The 21,551-nt window shown below is 32.8% G+C and overlaps 1 protein-coding gene across 1 annotated transcript; it reads left to right on the top strand.

Annotated features, from left to right (window-relative positions):
- Nucleotides 1-14,908: 14,908 nt before the first annotated feature.
- On the top strand, nucleotides 14,909-20,796 carry LOC133834115 (calcineurin B-like protein 7). The gene is made up of 8 exons (XM_062263620.1): nucleotides 14,909-15,041; nucleotides 15,872-15,954; nucleotides 16,469-16,528; nucleotides 18,042-18,150; nucleotides 18,274-18,326; nucleotides 19,666-19,746; nucleotides 19,848-19,960; nucleotides 20,492-20,796. Exons 1-8 carry the CDS (start codon nucleotides 14,939-14,941, stop codon nucleotides 20,544-20,546), a joined length of 657 nt encoding a protein of 218 aa, XP_062119604.1. The 5' UTR covers nucleotides 14,909-14,938; the 3' UTR covers nucleotides 20,547-20,796.
- The last annotated feature ends 755 nt before the right edge of the window (nucleotides 20,797-21,551 follow it).

Raw genomic sequence — 21,551 nt, 5'->3', positions numbered from 1 at the left:
AAAAAGCAGGAGATATCAATAAAGGATTAACACGAACTAAGTTATATCCTGGATAGAACCAGGTCGTCCTAAAAACTTAGAAGTTAGTTCAAATTGATTGATCGATGTTTTTTTTAAAGAGCACGAGATACCAATAAAGGATTAACATGAACTAAGTTTTCAAATTAATGTCCTGGATTCAACCAGGTCCTAAAACTTAGAAGTTAGTTCAAATTTATTGATCGATGTTTTTCCTAAAGAGCACGAGATATCAATAAAGGATTAACCCGAACTAAGTTTTCAAAATTAATGTCCTAGATTCAACCAGGTCCTAAAAAACTTAGGAGTTAATTCAAATTGATTGATCGATGTTTTTCCTAAAAAGCACGAGATATTGATGAAGGATTGACGTGAACTAAGTTTTTAAATTAATGTCCTGGATACAATTAGGACTTATCTTAGAAGTTGGTTCAAGTTGATTAGCATGTTTTTCCCAGAAAAGCATAAGATGCCAATCACAACACCAACAAAAACTAAGATTATTACCAAATGCATAGAAGAGAAATGAGATAGAGGCAAAAATATGTAAGTCAATAAAAATAAAGTTGAAGAAGTCAATTGTCTCGAGGTCAGAAAACCTCATAAGATAAAGTTACCAAAAAAAAATACGTAGAGGATAAAAAGAAAAAGAAAAGTCCTATGCCCCGCCAGGCCGCTCTGATGAGGTCGCCCCCTCGCCATCCTCCTCGGTGGCAGTGGAAGTCTCCCCGGTCTCGGAGGGTGCCTCTTGTTGAAGGTGAACCTTGAACTTCTCCAAGAAGGACTTCCACGCGTCCGGCCCCATAAAGGAGAAGTCATCTTCCGGGTAGAAGACCCAACAGTGGTACAACATAGCCTCCATGGAGGAGCTGGAAGCTACCCTCTCCGCCGCCAGGGCAACCTTGGCCTTTTTGGTCTCAACCTTCGCGGCGTCCAGTGCGGCCTGGGCAGCCTTGGCTTCCTCGAGCTCAATGTTTGCAGCAGCTAGGGCGGCCTTGGTGGCATCGGCCTCCTGCAGCTTGGTCCGGGATGCCTCCAGCTCGGCCTGGGCGACCCTCTCGCTCTCTTGAGCAGTTGTCAGGGCCGCCTTGGCATCCCTTTCCTGTTGTTGAGCCGTCGCGAGAGCAACCTGAGCAGCCTGGTGCTCACCCCCGATCTCCTCGATCTTGGCTCGGGACCGAGATATACTCCGGTGGAGAGCCAGAGCCCCCTGCAAGACCAAAAGATAATAAGGCAAGTGCCTTAGGAAAAGTAATGATACAAACAAACAGGGAGTACCAGTGGCAAGGACAACTTACCGTGAGGGTTATCCCCAATGAAGACTCCATCACATTCTCGGGACTCCTTGTCTCGATCTCCCGCAGATCCCTCGAGGTGGCATTGTAACAGTGGTCCACCATGTAGGGCGCAGTCTCGTAGACCGTCCCCCTGAAGACATCGGGGATTTTCTCCAAGGCCCGGGGGTTGACCGGGATGCGCACCTCGGGGGTCGTAGTTGATAAGGTCCCAGTAGGCACCTCCGATTCTTGAATAGAGACGGGAGCTCGCGAAGGAGGCGGGGGAATCTTCTCCATTGCAGGAGGGGGCGGAGGCACTTTCTCTTGAGCAGCCAGGGCTTGGTTTTTCCCCTTCGCAGGAGACTTTGAGGTAGTCTCGATGGCTTTCTTCGCCATCCGAAGCCTCTTCACCATGGGCCCGGAAGCCCCAGAGGAAGGGTTTCCCCCAGGGAACATAGCTCGCAAATCATTGTTCCCAGGCTGCGACATCTCTTCTGTTGAAACAGACAGCAAAGCATTAATATACATGTAAAAATATTTGTGCAAAACAACAAAAGAAAAGAAAGCAGATCTTAAGTATGTATTGAAATGGGTCCTACCCTCCGAGCTAGAGGAGGAATCTATGGTCACGACCTCCGGCCCCGGAGCTTCGGCGGAGGAGTCTAAGGTAACGACTTCGCAAGCTAGAAGAGGATCTGGATCCGAATCTGCCTCGAGACTGGACTCTTCTATGTACTGCCTAAGACCCGGAGCTACTACACCCTCCAGGAGGGAGGGCCACGACCTAAGATTGGTCCCGTAATCCTCGAAAAAGGCCGACCTAAAAGCTAATGTATTATCTACAACTATAGTACCCCTAGTGCGGCTCATGTCATAACATAGCATGAGCTGGTCGACGCATTGGAGTAAGGTGATGTCGCGGTCTGGGTCATTTTGATGGCGATGAACGGGTTGGCTGGGGTTAAACCTAGCAAGCCGTAGGTCGGCAGTGGCCCTATCTAAATCCCTAAACAGATAAGGATTACCTTGGCCCTCTCCACGTTTACTTCTTAGGCGACCTCCAGAGCCCGCTTCCGCTACACGAGGGGCACCTCATCCTCCTTGTCCTCATCCTCGCCCGCGGCCTCCTCTTCGGGGATGGGTGCCATCTCGCGAGCAGGAGGGAGGCTCCGCGGTCTCCTTAAGGCCAAAGTTTGGCCCAGAGAGATTAACATGCACGCTAGCATCGTCTCGTCGGACACGAGCTGGCGATAATCCTTTTCACTTGGGGGGAGCCCCGCCAATGTCTCATATTGACCCCCAAGGGTCACTGACTTAGTTGTCCTCGCAAAAATAACTGCATGATAGTTTCTAAGTCAGGAACGAATAAAAAGAGACTAGTCAGAAATCAACTTACGAGCTGAGGGTAGAAGGTACTTACGAGGACGGTTGAAATAATGGTGCTCGCAGTTGTGAAACCCCTTTGACATAAAGAACTGGTCCTTAAAGTCATTTGGGTGGCTGGGGACAAGATCAATATTCCATTTCTAAGAAAATGCCATCAGTAGCAAAAGCAAAGGAGGATTGATGGCATGAATCAGCTGCTATTGAATGCAGCAGCTCGATGACCGCAGCCGAATTTGGAAAACGGGTCAGGTAGGAGAACCCGTCGCCTCACCCCCGCTGCTCTGGGCTGGCTTTGAGGCAGAAGAAGTAGAGGATGTCCGCCGGCGTGGGGACCTCCCATTCCTGCTTCAGGAATAGATACTTAAACCCCGCTAACAAACGATATGAGTTAGGGGGGAGTTGGAAGGGAGCCATCTTCACATAATTTAAAAAATCCGCGAAGTACTGGTCCAGTGGGAGGAAGGCCCCAGCCTTGAGATGCTCGTTGCTCCAGGCGGCGTACTCCTCATCAAGCGGCGCGCAGCTCCGCTCGCCTTCAAGGGGAGGTTGGGCGTCCAGGGCGCCCCTCCCTATCTCAATGTTGTGGGAAAGCAAGATTTTGTTGACTATCCCTTGGGTGGTGACCTTCGAGGCGATCCTCTCGGCCTCGAAAAAGGCGTCGGGCCCCACCTCGACCTCCTTCTCCACGGTTGGACCGAAGTTGGGGATCGGGGAGTCCGTGGCCACCTCCTTTCCTTTGTTGGATTGCTGGGAAGACGAGCTACCCACATTCTTCTTGGGTGCGCTCTTCTTAGGTCCCATCTGATCGTCTAATGAACAAAGAAGAAAATTTAGAAAAGGCGACCTAAGTATAAGAAAGAATCTAGCGCGAGGCGTTTCCTTTACACGGGCTGAGGTAATCTCAGCCCGTGGCGAGTGATACCACGCGGTTCTATGAACACGCGCCTGTGCTCCCAACGGGTCCCCGACTACTCGGAATCTGTGTGTCAGGAGGGTCAGAATAAAAGTTTGCCTTGGAAGGAAAGTTTCAGTAGGCAAAACCGCCTGTGAAGCGTGTCCCCTAAGCTACCCGATTTTTGCACCCTAAGAACTGGCTATTCCAAACAGGCATAAAAAATTTGACCCAGAAAATCATCCCAGACAGTGTATCCTATGAGTCATGCTCCTAAATGGTTTTTCCTACGGTCGATGCCCCTAGGATAAAAACCTATGCATAAAATACCAGCAAAAAACAAGCAACCTACTGCATGCGATTAAAGAGAAAGTTTACCTAAGCAACAACGAAGGAAAACATTTAAAACATGCACAAACGGAGGACTTACAGAAATGATTTGCTGTGGTGAGACTGAAAGGGTCGTCTGGGTTGAAATCCTGTTGGGATCGCTGGTACCGGAGTCTAGAAGGAGCTCTCGTGTCTGAATTTCTGGAACCTTGGGAACAGTGACAGGAAGAAAGGAAGGATTTTGAGACTAAGAAGAAAGAAGAAGATGAGAAAATGGGAAAATTTTCAAATGAACGGGTAGCCCATGCGAAAGGTGGCCAGCCCTTTTATATACGTAAAAGGCCAAAGGAGGAGGGCCATTGGATCGCCTTGGTGTAGGATACGAGGATCACTACTCGAAAGACGAAACGACGGCCGAATATAGGCTAGGCCATTTAATGCGGTTCTCGGAAGACGGACCGTCACCAACCACGATGCTCCACGTATTCGATACCAGCGTAATGGGCGGAATGTGAAGAGTCCACAAAGAAGCCTAAAAGCTCCAACTATGGCCCCAGGTGACGTCGTGTGCCACGAGCAGGGGCTTGGGCCCTAAATATCCACGGGTTATTAGCGAGCTGAGAAATGGCATAATTATATCAGCCACGTGGATGCCACGTACCCGGAGCTGCTGTTACCAGATCCTACCTCTTTAGCTCGAGGTAACCAAAGGCTTAATGAGATTACTAAGAAGTCGGGTCAGAAGTATGGGCACCACGAGCTGAGAGTACATGAGACGACCCTAAGGTGGGGTACGTCCGCCACATACTCGTAATTCTAGGGTTTACGAGTATGTAAGGCACTTGACCAAATGAATTAAATAAAAAGATACTAAGAAATACAGAAAAATTTAAAACTTTTATATAAACTTATTAATAGAAATTATTACACGTATGAATACTATAAATTTAATGTATCCATATGAAAAACTCTAAACCACTATTGCATTGCTACTGAGTCTGTGCTCCACAAGTTGCTCAACAGCTAAAGCCACACCTGGAAAAATGTTGGAAAATAACATAATGAGCTAACGCTCAGTAAGCAAATCTTATGCATACACATACACATGAATGTCGTGAGTTTGAAGTGCCCATATACTAATATGCTGACTTATATACTTATGCATTTCGTTTATTGCTCATGCACTTTCAAACTTTACTTTTCTGATATTTCTTTTAGTTTCACATTTTTATGGGCCCAATATCACTTGTGCACACTGTTTGATTCGGCCAATGACTGCAGGGCTTGTTACACATATCATATAGAATCCCATGGGTTCTCCTCCGGCTAGCCATCATCACAGCTAGGCTCATCATAACACTCATTTCATCGTTGCCATAGCTGCCTTACTTATTACACATATGGAGGAGAAAGACGGGAACATGGCAAACATGTCTGAATGGTTAACTCTGACCTAGCCCATACTAGTGGGCAGCCACTATTAGTCTTATAGACCTCCGTCTTCTTTGCTGAACTTACTTAATTGCTTCATCAAAACAGTGGCACCCTTTTTAAACATATTATTATCACTTTGCTTAAGTCTTGTGTCATTAAAATGTTTAATTTTACATAAGACTTTTCAAGGAATTTCATAACTTTTCTCATATTCATATGCATGGTCTTATATCACATAATAATGTATCACATAACTGTACATGCCATGCATACATGCTGATGCTGAAATGTCAATGTTCATGTTCATGATTCATGTTGATGGTATTCAATTAAGGCATTGTATCACATTTCATATAACTCAAAACATCTTTAGTCATAATACATGAAGCTTTGGGTTGGTGGCGTTGTTATACCTTAACGTAGAGCTATGGCTCAGGTCTAAGGTTTCCAGCCTAAAAACTTAAACGCTTCATATATCATAACATATAACAAAATCATGAACATAACAGTAATCCACATATTCATCAACATAAGAACACATACTTGCACATAATTCATATCAATCTTATCCAAGTAAGACATCTTTCACATATCACGAAATTCATCAATTTCATATCACACAACACTATCATGATATTCATATAACCATTCTTCACATACTTATCATATGCATCATCATCATCTCATACTTAACTCATTAGATATACACAATCAATGTAGTCATGCATCTTACACTTAAGCACAAAAATGTGAGATTTACTTACCTTAGGTCCTTAGCTTATTTTAAAAGTGCTCACCAAGAGTCAATCAATCAAATCCATACAAATCATATTCAAGGCACATCATTTATTAAATTCTATCAAAATCGTAAATATACACTATTGATAGTGTATATTAACAATACCAGAAACTATATAAATGATAATAATAATTATTATCATCCTAATGCAAATAACTCTTCATATACAACTATGCTTTAAACCTTGCTCATAAGATAATGGACTCTTATGATAATAATAACAAGAATAATAATTATCGTCTATAAATAAACTTACTTCAATATTAATAATAAAATACTTCAATAACAATACACATATGAATGTATATATTCAAATAGTCATTTTATAAAAGAAATCATATTTTTAACATAAAATTGTAATAATCGATATAATGATAATAATATAAATATAAATATTTATATTATTATTAATTAGTCATAATATCAATTCCAGTGATATAATAAATATACTTTATCCAAAATTCACTGGTCTTACAAATATCAATAACTGTAAGAAACTAATATTGATATTATTTTAATATTCAAATATTAACAAAATATTAATATATAAGAATAATTGTTAAATAATAGGTTTACTATAAATCACACTTTTCATATATATATATATATGAAACTATATTTTTGATTTACTTAACAAAATAATAACAATAATAATTAAAATTACTTAATCATAATAATTTCTATATTAATATAAAATCAATTAAATATGTATTTTTATACTTGATTTAATATATAATATTTTCTAGAAAATTGGACAGCACAACGGCTATAAAATGGACAAACCCAAAATCAAAACCTGTATCAAAAATATATATAATCCCAGACAGCCAGTATAATTACAGAAAAATATTCCATATATTAAGAATATATAATTATATACTATAAATACACATAATAATAATTACTCTAATCACTAACAATATATGTTAAAGAATTTATACCACAATGATTGGGTTCCACAACAAGTCAAACGATGATTTTCTGAGACTCAAAACGTACTTCGGAACCTCGAACACTAAGTTTCGACCGTCGGTCTACGGTGGATCGCGGTGGCTCGTGGTGGGCCCACCACCCAACTATGGTAGATGTAGGAACAAGTTATTGGGTTTTGAAGCCCACAACACGAGGAACACGATGGTGGTGACGGATCAGCAAACGGATGCCCGAGGTGGCCGAATCGCAACTTTGAAGTCGCGAGGTGGCCGAACTTAAATCGAGTGGTTGAGGCGTTTAATCAGCGAGTGAGCTCTAGATTCCCGCGTGGTCGATAGTTCGGAGGCCTCTGAATCCAACGGTCCGGCGCGTGGCTATAATTGGTGACCAGAAAGTACTCCTGCGTCGTCGGCAACAGTAGCATGCAGAGGAGAAAGAGAGAGAAAGAAAGAGGAAGAGAAAGAGAGAGAAGGAGAAGAAAAAAAAAATTATGAGGAGAGAGAGAGAGAGGGGCTCGGGTAAAAAGAAAGGCTGAAGCCTTTTATTTTATTTATTTATTTATTATTATTTTTTTTAATTACACTTGGACCCAAAATGCTAAAATTCTTTTCAAATAAGCCCTTTAACAAAACTTTCTTAATTTTATAAAAATCCCCAATTAAAATTATATGACATTTGGGTCCAATACTTGACTACTCAAGTTTCTCTCTCTTTAATCTCATTAAAAACATAAAATAATATTTTAAACACTATTTTTCCATTACTATTTCTTAAATTTGTAAACTTGTACATTTTATGTATTAAAACTCTGATTTATAATAAAAAATGTATTATGAAAATGTTGGATATTACAGTACATCAAGCTCGAGGTGCAAGCTTGAGTTGGCACCTATGACTCCTTATAAAGTCAACCACGCAATGTAAATGTGCATATATCAGACATCACGTGTCTGATCCATCCCTGAATTCTCGGACACGCAGCATAAACGTGTGTGTTCAGACACCCACGACTGGGTTGGGCCGTGCGGCCCATTATCCCCCTTACCTATTGATTAGACCACACTTCATTGTCAGGTTTTAGGAATTAATCATGAATGTCACAGAAGTGACATGATGGGTAAGAAGGTCACGGGATGACCTCCCTTGCCAACCCCCAAGTGCCCTCTCCCTATAAATATGAAGATCCTGGGAGTTGCAAGGAGTTGGATTCTATTTTGTAAAGAAATACCCTGTAAAAGAATATCAGAAAGATATCAATAATATTGGTTGATGGACTAAAATGATTTTAACCTTTGAACCACCTAAAAAAGTATTCGTATTATCATTTTATTTTGAGATCATTCATCTATTACGGTTCATTATTTAGCACTAATCTCGCTCTTTATTCTATTAATTATCCGTTGCCGAAGAACCGCATCAACATATAATATATAATATTTTGTTATCACTGCTAAATTAAAAAACTATAGCAAACATAAACTTAAACAAAAATTAAATAATTAATTAAAATATGATATTTTAAAGATATTTTATGATAATTTAAATAATTAAATCATATTTATTTAAAAATAATAAAGACATACATATCATTTTTTTATCTTATAAATTTGTGTGATAGTTTGTTCTTTATCAAGTGATTGGAGCTTTTTTTCTTCATCAAATTCACCAAAGAACATTGCGAGATATAGTAGAAACTAAAAATAGTTGATGCATATATATTACTATCTACACTATGACTTTTTTCTATTCTTATTTTATTTTTATTACTTAAATAATTTTATGTAGGGAGTGTTATAGAATATATATTATTCGATGGAAATTGGGAAAACCAAAATACAACTTTGTGCAAAAATACAATAGACAAGGTGTTTGATTAAAGAAATGTTACAACTCAATTGCACAAAATACAAGTAAATAGAAAGATGTAGAAGAAGAAGATCACAAATTTAAAACAATAATAACAATAAGAACAAAAAAATGAAATAAGAACAATAGAAATAACACAAACTCTCACACAACCAAAGTGTAAAGTAGTCGGGATCACCAACTTTAACAAGGTTCAAGACCTTTGTCCAAATGCTTATTTCCCCTATTCTCTTAGCACTATGTGATCTCACAAGGAAATAACTCTTTGGAATTATCAAACCTCTATGGTGTATTTTCCAGCCAAGTGCTTTGAGGATAGAAAATTGTTTGTCTTACAAGTGAACATTATGCTCCTATTTATAGAGTTTTGAGACACCCTTTGAATTTCAAATTCTACCAACCCCCATGGTTGTCACCAAATGTTTAATTTGATGTTTATGGAATTAAGATGAATACTTGAGAGTTACTTGGGATGTTAAAATCGTTCAATTTGGAGAAAATTGAAAATTAGAATTGGCTGTCAGCACCCCAGGGCGCAGCCGCTGGCTTCTGACTCCGAGGTCGCAACCTGGGAAGCTTGTGGTCGCGACCACCAGGCTGTTTCAGCCTCGGAATTTCAGTTTTTCCAAAAACGTTCCAATCTCTTCCCACATGATTTTGTAACCTCCACATACCTAATAGGAGTTAAAAACATGTCTTCAACAACCATATCACATAATGACTCTATGAAATTCAAACACAAATGTGTAACTCTCAATCTACACCTTATTGGATCATATTTGAGAGTTACAAATTTGTAACTCCAAAATATATTATATTTGGACACACACATGTGTCTGATTTTGTAACCCTCAATAATATGTTACAAGGTGTAACAAATCACATTTATCACATTATTTAATCTAACATTATATTATATGAAAAAATATAACAGGGAGGGGGTAGTCCGGTGTTAGCTTTCCACCACCCCAGTGCATGGACAGTAAGTGAGTTAATACTAGTAATGGTAGGCTAATAGGGCAGGCATATAGGGACCACAAGGGGATGTGTATGTCTCTATGAGTAGGACGACTCATATATTACCAAGCTGACTTGGTAGTGCCCCGAAGTGAGCTGCCAGAGGTTTAATGTACGTTTCCCTTGGCTTGTCAGTATGTCACTAGCATGGAATATGGATTAGACCTCCGGGAGTCGTTGAGGTGCATAATGAATAGGTTTGAACACGAGATAACGTTGGTGGCCATTTGCGAGACTTAGTAATATGCACGCATAAGACAACTACACCATGCTAGAGAAAGCCAAATATATGATGTATGATATATACAAGTTAGGTGAACAATTTTGAGTGCTTGCTCACATGTGAAAGTTCTCATTGGGGCCATGAGTTGGCTACTTAGACAATATTGAATGGGGCATGATGAGAGGCGTTGGCATATCAACTTAGTGTTGGCACTTGGCCACACATATTACTTTACTTGTGAATGTTTGGGTGAGCATCAGTGTTGGAATTTGTCTTGCCATAATAATTAAGAACATATAAACAGTGTAAGTATCTTGGCTAATAAGCCTTGTGATGGCTGTCATATACCACACAAATTTAACAATGATTTTTTTTTTCAATACTTCCAATTATTTCAGTATAATAGCAAGCACAGGTCGAACCCACGAGGACTATCGTTCACTTTATCATTCAAGAATTAACACTAAAACTTAAAAGGGGATTTTGATTTTTTAACTCAAAATTAAATAACATAAACTAGAAAACAATTAAAGATTGATAATACGATATTAAGAAACAATTAAAGGTTAATCTCCACCCTCAACAATCATTCCTAATCACTAATAATAAATATTATTCCAATTTCTCAATTAAACTATTAACCCCGCAGATAACACTGAAGCAGTCAATTATCTCAGTCTTCCTATTATAAGTAATCAAGGCGAAGCACTCAATAATTAACTCTTTTATCTAAGCAATAAATCTATGAAGCATACAATCTATTTAACTTAGATAAAGCATTAAGTTCTATGGAAACAAGTTAATCTAGGCAATAAATTAATGAATCATATAATTCATTTAACCTAGGTTCTATTTTTCATCACAATCAACAATTATTTTGACATCACTATCAATTGCAATTTATCACGTATACTTAGAATCCTAAACTATTAGGTGAGTAGTAATTCTAAGATGACAATTGAACAATGTAAAACCTTAATTAGTTGGCCACCTAACAAGAAATTACAAGATTCATAACATTCAATTGGAAAAATAGAAGCAATCTAATATTGAGAGAAATTAAAGAACAATATTCATTATCAATAATCAAGAATTCATGTCTTGGGTTTTGAATTAACCCTTAACCTAAAAAGAATCTACTCCATAATAGTAATCATAATCACAAACATAATTATAATTAAAATTAAAGAGATTAAGGGAAGAAAAGAAACTAGATTGATGAACAAAAGTAATGTAGTCTTGTAGTCTTCTCTTCAGCCCTTTCTCAGTCTTTTTCTCTCTTAAAACCGTAATAAAGATCCCTCTCAAATTAACCCTAATCATCATTTATAGTCTCAATTAAATTCTAATTAAAAAGTAATAAAAAATCTAAAAACGACGTCGCAAGCCGCGGCCTAGAACAAAAACTGTGCCTAAATCTGTTCCTCAGGCAGCGGCCTGACACCCTAGGCAGCGGCCTGTCTGGAAGAAAAAATTCTGATAGTGCAATTTCCATTTAAAGTGCCGCGGCCTGAGTTTTTTGAGCCGCAACCTACCTCCAATTTCTTTAATTCTTGATCTTAGATAGCTTCCACGTTGCCACCACTTCCACATTTCAATCCCGAAAGCTTTGAATACTCCTAAAAGTTTATTTTAACTACACTTGCCATCAAAATATCAGATTTATCATCATAAAACGCAACGTAGAAAATATGTTGTAGAATCACGAAACTTAGTTAAAACTATTAAAAATGTTATCATAACACCATCCAAACATAGAAAAACTTAACAAATATTAATACAAAAATGACCTTATCACCTTGATGTGTGGATGTACTCATATATGCGTGTGAGTATGACTAGGTGAGAGTTGTTGAATGGGCGAAATTGTGCATGAGGCACATGTCGCACAAGAAATGTACTACCTGTAACTCAGTTAGTTGGAAGATTAACTTTTGTCTAAAAAAAGTCAAGATGTTGCATGGATGTTCTGCTGCCTAAAAAGTGAGCTCGTGACACTAGGCACATGCTTAGTGTGTCTTCACCTAGGTATAAGAAAAAGTTTTTGTTATACTCTATTTACTCATTTATTATAGGGTAGGTAACCATTTGGTACCATGTATTTTTGCAAAGTATCATTTTGATACTCTGTGTTTATAATAATATTCATTTGGTACCCAGTATTTTGAAATCGTACATATTTGGTACCCTGCATTTTAAAATCATATATATTTGGTACCCTAAACTCAAATTTAATTAATAAATTTATTAATTTAATCAATTACATAAGGTCCAAATTTAAATTTAATTACTTGATTACATATAACTAATGACAGTTTGATAATATTGACAAAATTTTATCTATTAAATCGTATCAAATATGTATAATTTTAAAATACAGGGTATCATATGAACATTATTGAAAACAGAAAGTACCAAAATGATACTTTGCAAAAATATAAAATATCAAATAAGTAAATTCCCTTTATTATAATATTTACTTATAATTTTTTTTAAATATCAAATATTTAGATAATGACACTTGTCAATTATTTACATAAGTGTAAGAGAGTTTCCTCAACACTCGTTTTTCAATTGTTACCTCTCTATCATAATTATATTTAAATATCATAAAAACAAAAATTGTATTGGTATTAATTTATGAATTAACTTTTTTAATCACATACTATAAAATATTTTCTAAACTAGCTATAATTATTTGATAAGATCTAACAATACTATAAGTAACTATTCGAAAAATACATAAGACAGACAATATTCTATTATTTCCCATAACAAACAAACATTTACTATAATTTTTTATTATTATTTAACAAAATGAGTGGTTAAAATTCTTTGGAGATCATCTCCAACATTCATTTTAATTATTTTTTTTAAATGAAAGTGGTCGGTAAGTTTTTCTGATTTGTTTAGATAACCAAATCTGTGATTGGACTTATTTATTTAGGAAAGGGAAAACTATTTTACAATAAAACAATATTATAAGTATTTTTAAAAAAAAAAAATTAATGACAAATTAAAAAAAGAAAAATAAGACATTATTTATAATCACCACATGTGGCACATTAAATAAGCTGGAGGAAAAAAAAAGAACATTATTCCTTCTTTGTCGGATCACACGTTATAACATTATATAATTAATTTTTTATAATTATCAATCAAAACAATCATACATTTATTAAATTCACCCATGTACTATAGACTTTTTCTAATCTAAATATACATTTATTTGTTTATTATTATAGAAGCTACATTATTATTATTTATTTATTATCAAAATAAGTTACTTTTTTTATAACCTAAGAAAAAGCTTGACTTTCGGCAAATAATTCATGTAAAATATTGAAAAAAAGTGGGGATTTTTTTTGTTTAAGAAAAAGAAAGTGGTTACCTACATACATATACTAAGGGAGCGTTTGGTAGAAGGTTTCGTTTGGTGGTAATAAAAATGTGAAATTTAACTTATGTTTTATAAATTTATTTTTAATAATTTTAGAGTTTGTGTTTATAGGAGAGTCTAATTTTTTAGCTTAATTTGAGGGTAGTCTTAACCCCTTCAAACACTTGAGTTTCACATTCTCTTAATCTAAAAACCATCTAACTCTACTCCTACAAATTACCTCGTACCAAACACACCCTAAGTACTAATAATGTTGTTCCCTTGCTGCTATATTTTTTTAAAGATCAAGTCAAATTAGTTTAAAAGTTCATGTATCTGACGTATATAAAATAAAATAGATCAAGTTAATAATATATAATTATAAATAAAATATAGACTATGAATGGTGGTGGAAAGTGATATAATAGACTCAAATGACAAAATAAATTGAATAATGAAATAAGTTAAATGTACTTCTGGTTCTGAAAGTGAACCAATTTTTCTTCATTAAACTCATTGAAGAAGACCTCTGATCATCACCATTCATCAGGTTAGTTTCATATAGCTTTAACTCAAAAACCTCAATCACTCAAACTATGTGTATACATATGTATATAGTAACTATATATACATATACATATATATATATATATATGTATATGCCTCTTCTACTGGAATTAACCAAATGAATATTGGGTTTGGTCTGTTTTTCATCTTTTTTTCTTCAAAAAGAGAGATTTTTTGGTCACAATTTATGATCATATATGTATATGTAGAGTCAAATTTCATGTAGAGAAAACCATTCAAAGAGTTCAAAAGATTTATGGGTTGACTTTTTTTTTTTTTTAAGGATTTGAGCTTCATGGTTCATGCTGCTGATTATCTATAATTTATATTTTGGTTTATAAGATTTTATTAATTTAAAAGAGTTTTATGTTAGAAAAAATAGTATTTTTGCCTCCTAAACTTTTGGTATTATCAGATTGTGCCATCTAAAATATACGATGTATTAAAATTTCTCTATGAATTATTAATACTATTAAATTGTGCTTTTTTTATGATTTGCATAAAATAATTAATATTTTTGTCCCCCGAATTTTGATAATTACCAAATTGTGCCTCTTTAATTATAAAAATTTAAACAGATGCATAATCTGATAGTATTAATAATTCAGGAAAATTTTTAACAGATTTTATATTTTAAGAGATATAGTAGTGTCAAAAATTCAGTAAGCAAAAATACAATTTATTATTTATTTGATGTACAGCATGAAAATTAGGAGTAGAAAGCAACTTAATTAATTAGTCATTATTGACTTTAATGTTTCTTTTTCTTGTCCATTGTTGTAGGTGTTGTATCAAAAATCGAATAATAATAATAATAATGGCTACTTTCTTAATAAACTGTTTTTGTTCAAAGAAAGCCATAGTTCCTAGACTAAGATTTCAGTACGAAGATCCAGTCATTCTTGCCTCGGAAACCGCTTGTAAGTTAATTATATATACCTAAGTACTTTTTATTATTATTATTATTTAAGGTTTCACTTAAAAATGTTCATATAGATAGAAATTGTTTGGAATCTGATTATTGCTATAATCTATCTTACATGTATCAGAAGGAGTCAGAAATTTATTTTTAAGGAGGACTAATTATATTTTAAATTTTTTTAGAGGATTTTATTACTATTTTTCTTAAAATTTTATATTAAAAATATATATTTACTGATTTAATATAAATAATACGAACAAAAAAAAATTAAAGTGTAGGTCTGGTACTGTTGCCCAAGATTATAATTTTTTTTTCATGTATAACATTTATATATATTGTTTTAGTCAAAATTAGCTGGCATTTTAATTTTATTAAAAATAATTAATTTTAAGATTATCAATATGCACATAATGCAGTTTTGTAAAGAAAAAAAATGATAGCGATTATTATTATACTTGGAAAATGCATTACTTCTTAAGATAAATCTATAAAAATATTTCCCTTATTTTATTATTGAAAAATATCGTTAATTTTTATCATACAAATATTATATTTTCATTTATTTTCGGATAATCTATTTAATATATTTTAAAAATAATAAAATTTTCTCTCGAACAAACTTCATTTATTTTTTGTTTTGTTTTGCCTAAAACTACTCCTCAAATATTTTAAGACAGATATATATATATATATATATATAAATTCTATGATTATAAATAAGAAAATGTCATGGGACCCTTGTGTGTATAATGCAAGTTAATTAATTATATTATGAGAAATTCAAGTTTTGGAGATTATTTTGAGAGATTATTTTTAATAATTTGACAGTTACTGTGAATGAAGTGGAGGCCTTGTATGATCTGTTCAAGAAATTAAGCAGTACCTTAATTGATGATGGTCTAATTCACAAGGTAATTTATAATGATTAATGATTATTATTATTATTTGATGGAATAATTTTAAATTAGTTGAATGTTCTTAGGGTTTATACATTGTCTCATTACTTGTTTGGACTCTGTGTTTTGATAAATTACTTTTTGGATCATGTGTTTTTTAAAATAGTTCAAATAGACCCATAAACTCGATTTTGTTCAAAGTTTTTTGAACTGAAATCACAAATAATTCATTAAACTAACAACTCAGAACAAAAATACAGTCATTCTGCCTAAAAATTATATTGTTATACTCAATTTTTTGTTTATCAAAATCAGGTTTAATGACATATTTGAATCATTTTACAAAACACATGGTCCAAAAAATAATTTGTCAAAATATAATATCCAAATAGATAATAAAATTCAAACCGGTAATAAGCCAAAATACATTGTCTACAAAATTATAAATTCATTTATTATAGAATTTATTTGGTTCATTGTTTGATTCATGAACACGTGCTGAGCAGAATTTTTTGAATTGTGTGAGCAGGAAGAGTTCCAACTAGCTCTATTTCAAAATAGTAAACAGAAGAATCTTTTTGCAGACAGGGTATGTATATACATCTTACATTGTTTTGATTATATATGTCTATTACTTATTACTTTTTACTTTTCTTCTATACAATATTGTATTAAATTTCTGATTTTGGATGTACATGTCATCTCCCACAAAATAATAATGTAATTATAGATATTGGAGGGTGCACCCAAAAAAGGTATACTGGAACACCTTTTGGTGTTTCTGGCTCGAGATATATTTTCGGTGATTTTTTTATTATAATTGTGCCCATTGTAATTATTTAGAGCATTATTTAAAATAAATTTATTTTTAAATAATTTATAATGTCGAAAATAAGATTCAAATAAGTTGTTTTCCACGCGCATAAAAAAAAGTCATGCTTGCAACAAACTATTTGAAATTTTGTTTTTTATACTATAAATTATTCAGAATTTCCCGAAAATTTACAAGATGCTCTAACTAACTACAATATACACAACCATAAAAAAATTTATGCCAAAAATACTTCTTGAACCAAAACCTAGAGATGATACACCAGTGTGCCCCTTTTCGGGGGTGCACCAAAGATTTACCCATTAATATGTACATCTAAAATTGCATATAATTATTATAAATATATCCAATTTTATATCAAGTCCCTAAATGTAATTTATTCACAAGTAATATAAAAATTGTATTACATATTACTTAAGAGTAAATTACATTTAGGACTTAATATAAAATTGGATATATTTATAATAATTATATATACAATTATACTTTTGAAAGTTTAGGGTCTAATTTAAAAACTAGTCTCTGGACATGACTACATTCAACCCCACAATTTTTAATTGTTACTCAACACTCTTTGATTGGATTCTTCTACTAAAACCAAGTGAAAAATCATTTTTTACAATGTTTTTATAAATATATAAGGAATGACTACGATTTTGTCAACACAGGTGTTGATAAAAGTTGGTTTCGATATGTGGATAGTTATAAATTCTAATTTTTTCACTATGACGGTATATATTGTAGTCATTTAGAACATCCCACAAAATTTCAATAAATTCTAAATAATTTACAGTACCGAAAATAAAGTTCAAACAATTGAATTTTCCACTCATGCCTGTTTTTGAGTGCACGTGTGCAACAAGCTGTTTGAACCTTGTTTTCAATACTGTAAATTATTCGAAATTTCTTTGTAAAATGTTCTAAATAATACAATATACACTGTCATAATGAAAAAATAGAATTTATAACTATTCACACGCCAAAACCTACTTTTGTCAACACCAATATTGACAAAAATCAGTAAACACCGTAATCGTTTCTTAAATATTTATATATATATATATGGGGTGGTCAAACACATTTCCATTAATTTGTGCAAATTCTAAAATCAGATATGAATTTTAAGACATTAACTGGACACAAAAATATCTCATCATCTTCTTCTTCTATTGAACTTATTGTTAAACTATTGATCTTTGATATGATCATTGGCTGATCATATTTGGAAACTCTTTCTATATATATATATATATATATATATATATAACAGGTTTTCGATTTGTTCGATTATAAGCGAAATGGGGTTATTGAGTTTGGCGAGTTTGTTCGGTCATTAAGCATATTCCATCCCAAAGCTCCTGAAAATGACAAAATTTTATGTATGATATCACATTCTTATAATTTTCAGTTCTTTTTTGCTTGTTTCTTTGGTTCAATATAATGTGAAGAAAAAAAAAACATGTGTTTGTTCAGTGCCTTAACAATTTCGTTTATGTGTTCAGTTGCATTTAGACTCTATGATCTAAGACAGACTGGATATATTGAGCGTGAAGAGGTTAGAACAATATATATATATATATATAAATCAATATAGTAATGATTGTTTATCTATAGTTAATTTAAATATTTTCGGTATATGCTGTATGAGTTGTAATATATTTTATGGGTCGTATCCGGAGGTAACTACTCTTATAAGTTACTAGATTAACATTCGAGTTAATTGATATGGCAATTTATCATTTATGATCACAAATCACGTAGTTTGGAGTATAAGTCATGTAGATCCTTGTGAAAAATTACTCGGTTTATTAATTTGATAATTTGTCTAACTAACTTATAGCAGGTGTACGTAATGGTATTGTATAATGTGGTTAGAGGGTACCTCCCTAAATTTTCAGTAAATCCTAAATAATTTAGAATGTCGAAATCAAGATTCAAATAGTTTGTTGCACACATGTTTGTTTCGATATTTATATATGAGTGCAGCAGACTATTTAGGCTATTTGAATCCTGATTTCACCATTCTAAATTATTCGAAATTTTCTGAAAATTTGTAGAAGGTCACTACACTATACACCGTCATGTAGAAAAATAGAATTGTAGCTATCAAAAATACTAAAAGTACTTAAAAGTAGTTATTAAAAATAATCACCACCCAATAATTTTCTATATATACATCATATATATCTTAGAATTCATTTTGGCAAAATAATACATTTTTTAATATCATTTAGCAAAATATTTTCTTTTAATATTTTTTTCTTCACAAAATAGTATTTCCAACATATTTGATATTTTGTAGAATTTACTAGATATTTTATTTAAATTATTAATTGGTAAAAAATTATCAAAAGAATATTAATTCCCTAAATCACATTAATATATATATATATATAGGGAGCGACTACAACATATCCCATTTTTTTGTAACACCGGTGCATCATTTTTCTATTTCGGCACCTGAATAGTTATAATCTCAATTATTTTTATATGATGGTGTACATTATAGCTATCTAGAACATCCTACAAATTTCAAGAAATTCTGAATAAATTATGGTACCGAAACAGAGTCTAAACTCTCTGTTGCACGCATGCCTATTTTTTGTGTACGCGTGTAAATTCAATAGTTTGAACTATGTTTTCGGCTTCATAAATTATTTAGAATTTCTTGAAAATTTGCAGGATATTCTAAATACCTACAATGTACACCGTCATATAAAAAAATTATGATTATATCTTTCTAAGTGCCAAAATAGAAAAAGGATGCACCGGTGTTGCAAAACAAGGAAATGCGTTGTAGTCATTCTCTATATATATTCACAAAAATTCTATATGGTGACTCATAAGTTCTATGTCCCAAGTGCTTGAAACTTTTTGTCTGAAATTTTTTATAGGTGAAGGAGATGGTATTGGCTCTTTTTAATGAATCAAATCTTACACTTTCCGACGAAGTAATTGAATCAATTGTAGAAAAGGTTTATCCATTATTTTCCATTAAAGTATTAATTTGATGTAATTTTTATTTTTTTTCATCACTTGTTATTCTTTCTAAATAATTTGAGATTTTATTTTAAAGACAATGACCGAAGCAGATTCAAAAGGCGATGGGAAAATTGATAAGGAAGAATGGAGAGAGTTTGTATTAAAGCATCCAAATCTCATAAAGAACATGACTCTTCCATATCTAAGGTGAGAAAGAACTTAGCATTAACATTTTTTTTTTCGATATCATTTTACAAAAATTAGGGTTTCGGAAAAAGATTTTTTTCAGTCACTTTACACAATAATCTTTATTTTATAGTTCTTTACAAAATAACATTCCCCACGTACTCGATTGTACCCTATATGAAAGGTTATTTTAAAAAGAATTATAAAAAACAATATCATTTTGATAATTACTTAATATCATGTCGTATATACACTTAACATATAGTCAATATACAATTTTATAAAGAATTATATATTAAAAAAATACTATATATTTTGCATAATGACTAAAAAAAATATCTATTTTTGTTAATTACTCATAAAATATTATCATTTTGATACCTAATCATTTTTTTCTTAGTTAATTACCATTTATACTCTTAAATAATGATAAAATTAATACAAATATGTTTTGTTGGTCCTTGCAAGAATATTGATCAAACTAACTAGCTTAATTTACAAAATATTGAATCAAAATTCTCATATATTTTCAATATTTGTTTCCATATTTAGGGACATAACGATGGCATTTCCAAGTTTTGTGCTAAATTCTCAAGTTAAGGACTAGAATTGAAGATCAAAGTATGTATAGAAGTCATTTTGAGCTATTGATGTTTTTGCTTCTGGCCACAATTTTGGTTGCTGCTAATAAAGCAAACATGATGGAAATTGCTAACAATTTTTCTTTTAATTTTTTTTTTTTTTTTGTCTTTGGTGTAAGTTGCTCCATGTGGAAAAACCTACTATGAGATTTACAAAATTAATTTCTAGTAGTAATGCATGTAGTAAGAACTTCTTCTAGCTTTTTCTTTGGACTTCACTAAATATAGTTTTACAGGGTCAATTGTATGTATGTTCATATGTGTATGAGTAGAGATATAAAAGAATTGCATGTCATGACTTGTATTTACATGGTATATGGGTGTACTATGCATAGAAGACTTCTCAATGGTTACTATCAATAGATGGGGACTAATAATTATGATAATGTGACAACATAGTGACTTGATGTAGCAAGTCACCAACATGTAAATTTTTTTTTTTTATATTAATTTCGAATTTAGTTTTTTTTTTTGTTATAATTAATGTTGATTCTAACCAATGAGAACATTAGCTATATTTAGAAATTGACATGCATTTGAAAAATGAAAAGTTTACAATATTATATTTTCATAATAAATACACGTTTTTATCAGGTAATTTTTCCAAAATTTAAAAAAAAATTAAAATTTATTTTTAGAAATATTAATTAACAACTATAAATATAGACTATTGATAATCTTAATCCAATAATTAATATTAAAGTAACTATGGGTAGTAACCATTAAGAGTGCACGTATATATGGCTGAAAAATACTAAAATCTATATAGTTTAGATTCATGTAATCGTTATCATTAGTAATCGAATTAATGAATAAAAGTCAAAGTAAGTTGTATATTTTATTTGTTTGAATTGGATTTTAATAAGCAATATTCTCATTGATGTATTTATTTTAATTTAAGATTGTAATAAATTATTTGTAAGTTAAAAAAATACCCTTGGTTAAATTTTTATATTAATATAAATATTTTA

This window comes from Humulus lupulus, chromosome 5, assembly GCF_963169125.1.
Source record: "Humulus lupulus chromosome 5, drHumLupu1.1, whole genome shotgun sequence".
Classification (NCBI taxonomy): domain Eukaryota; kingdom Viridiplantae; phylum Streptophyta; class Magnoliopsida; order Rosales; family Cannabaceae; genus Humulus; species Humulus lupulus.
The sequence above is the reverse complement of the archived record's forward strand: the minus strand, read 5'-3'. Positions and strand labels throughout refer to the sequence as shown.

Bases quoted from the DNA above. Each gene is read 5' to 3' on its own strand.
- LOC133834115 (XM_062263620.1), top strand. From the start codon at position 14,939: ATGGCTACTTTCTTAATAAACTGTTTTTGTTCAAAGAAAGCCATAGTT. The intron at 18,151-18,273 runs GTATGATATCAC...TTATGTGTTCAG, and splicing joins TGAAAATGACAAAATTTTAT to TTGCATTTAGACTCTATGAT. The intron at 19,961-20,491 runs GTGAGAAAGAAC...TTCCATATTTAG, and splicing joins ATGACTCTTCCATATCTAAG to GGACATAACGATGGCATTTC.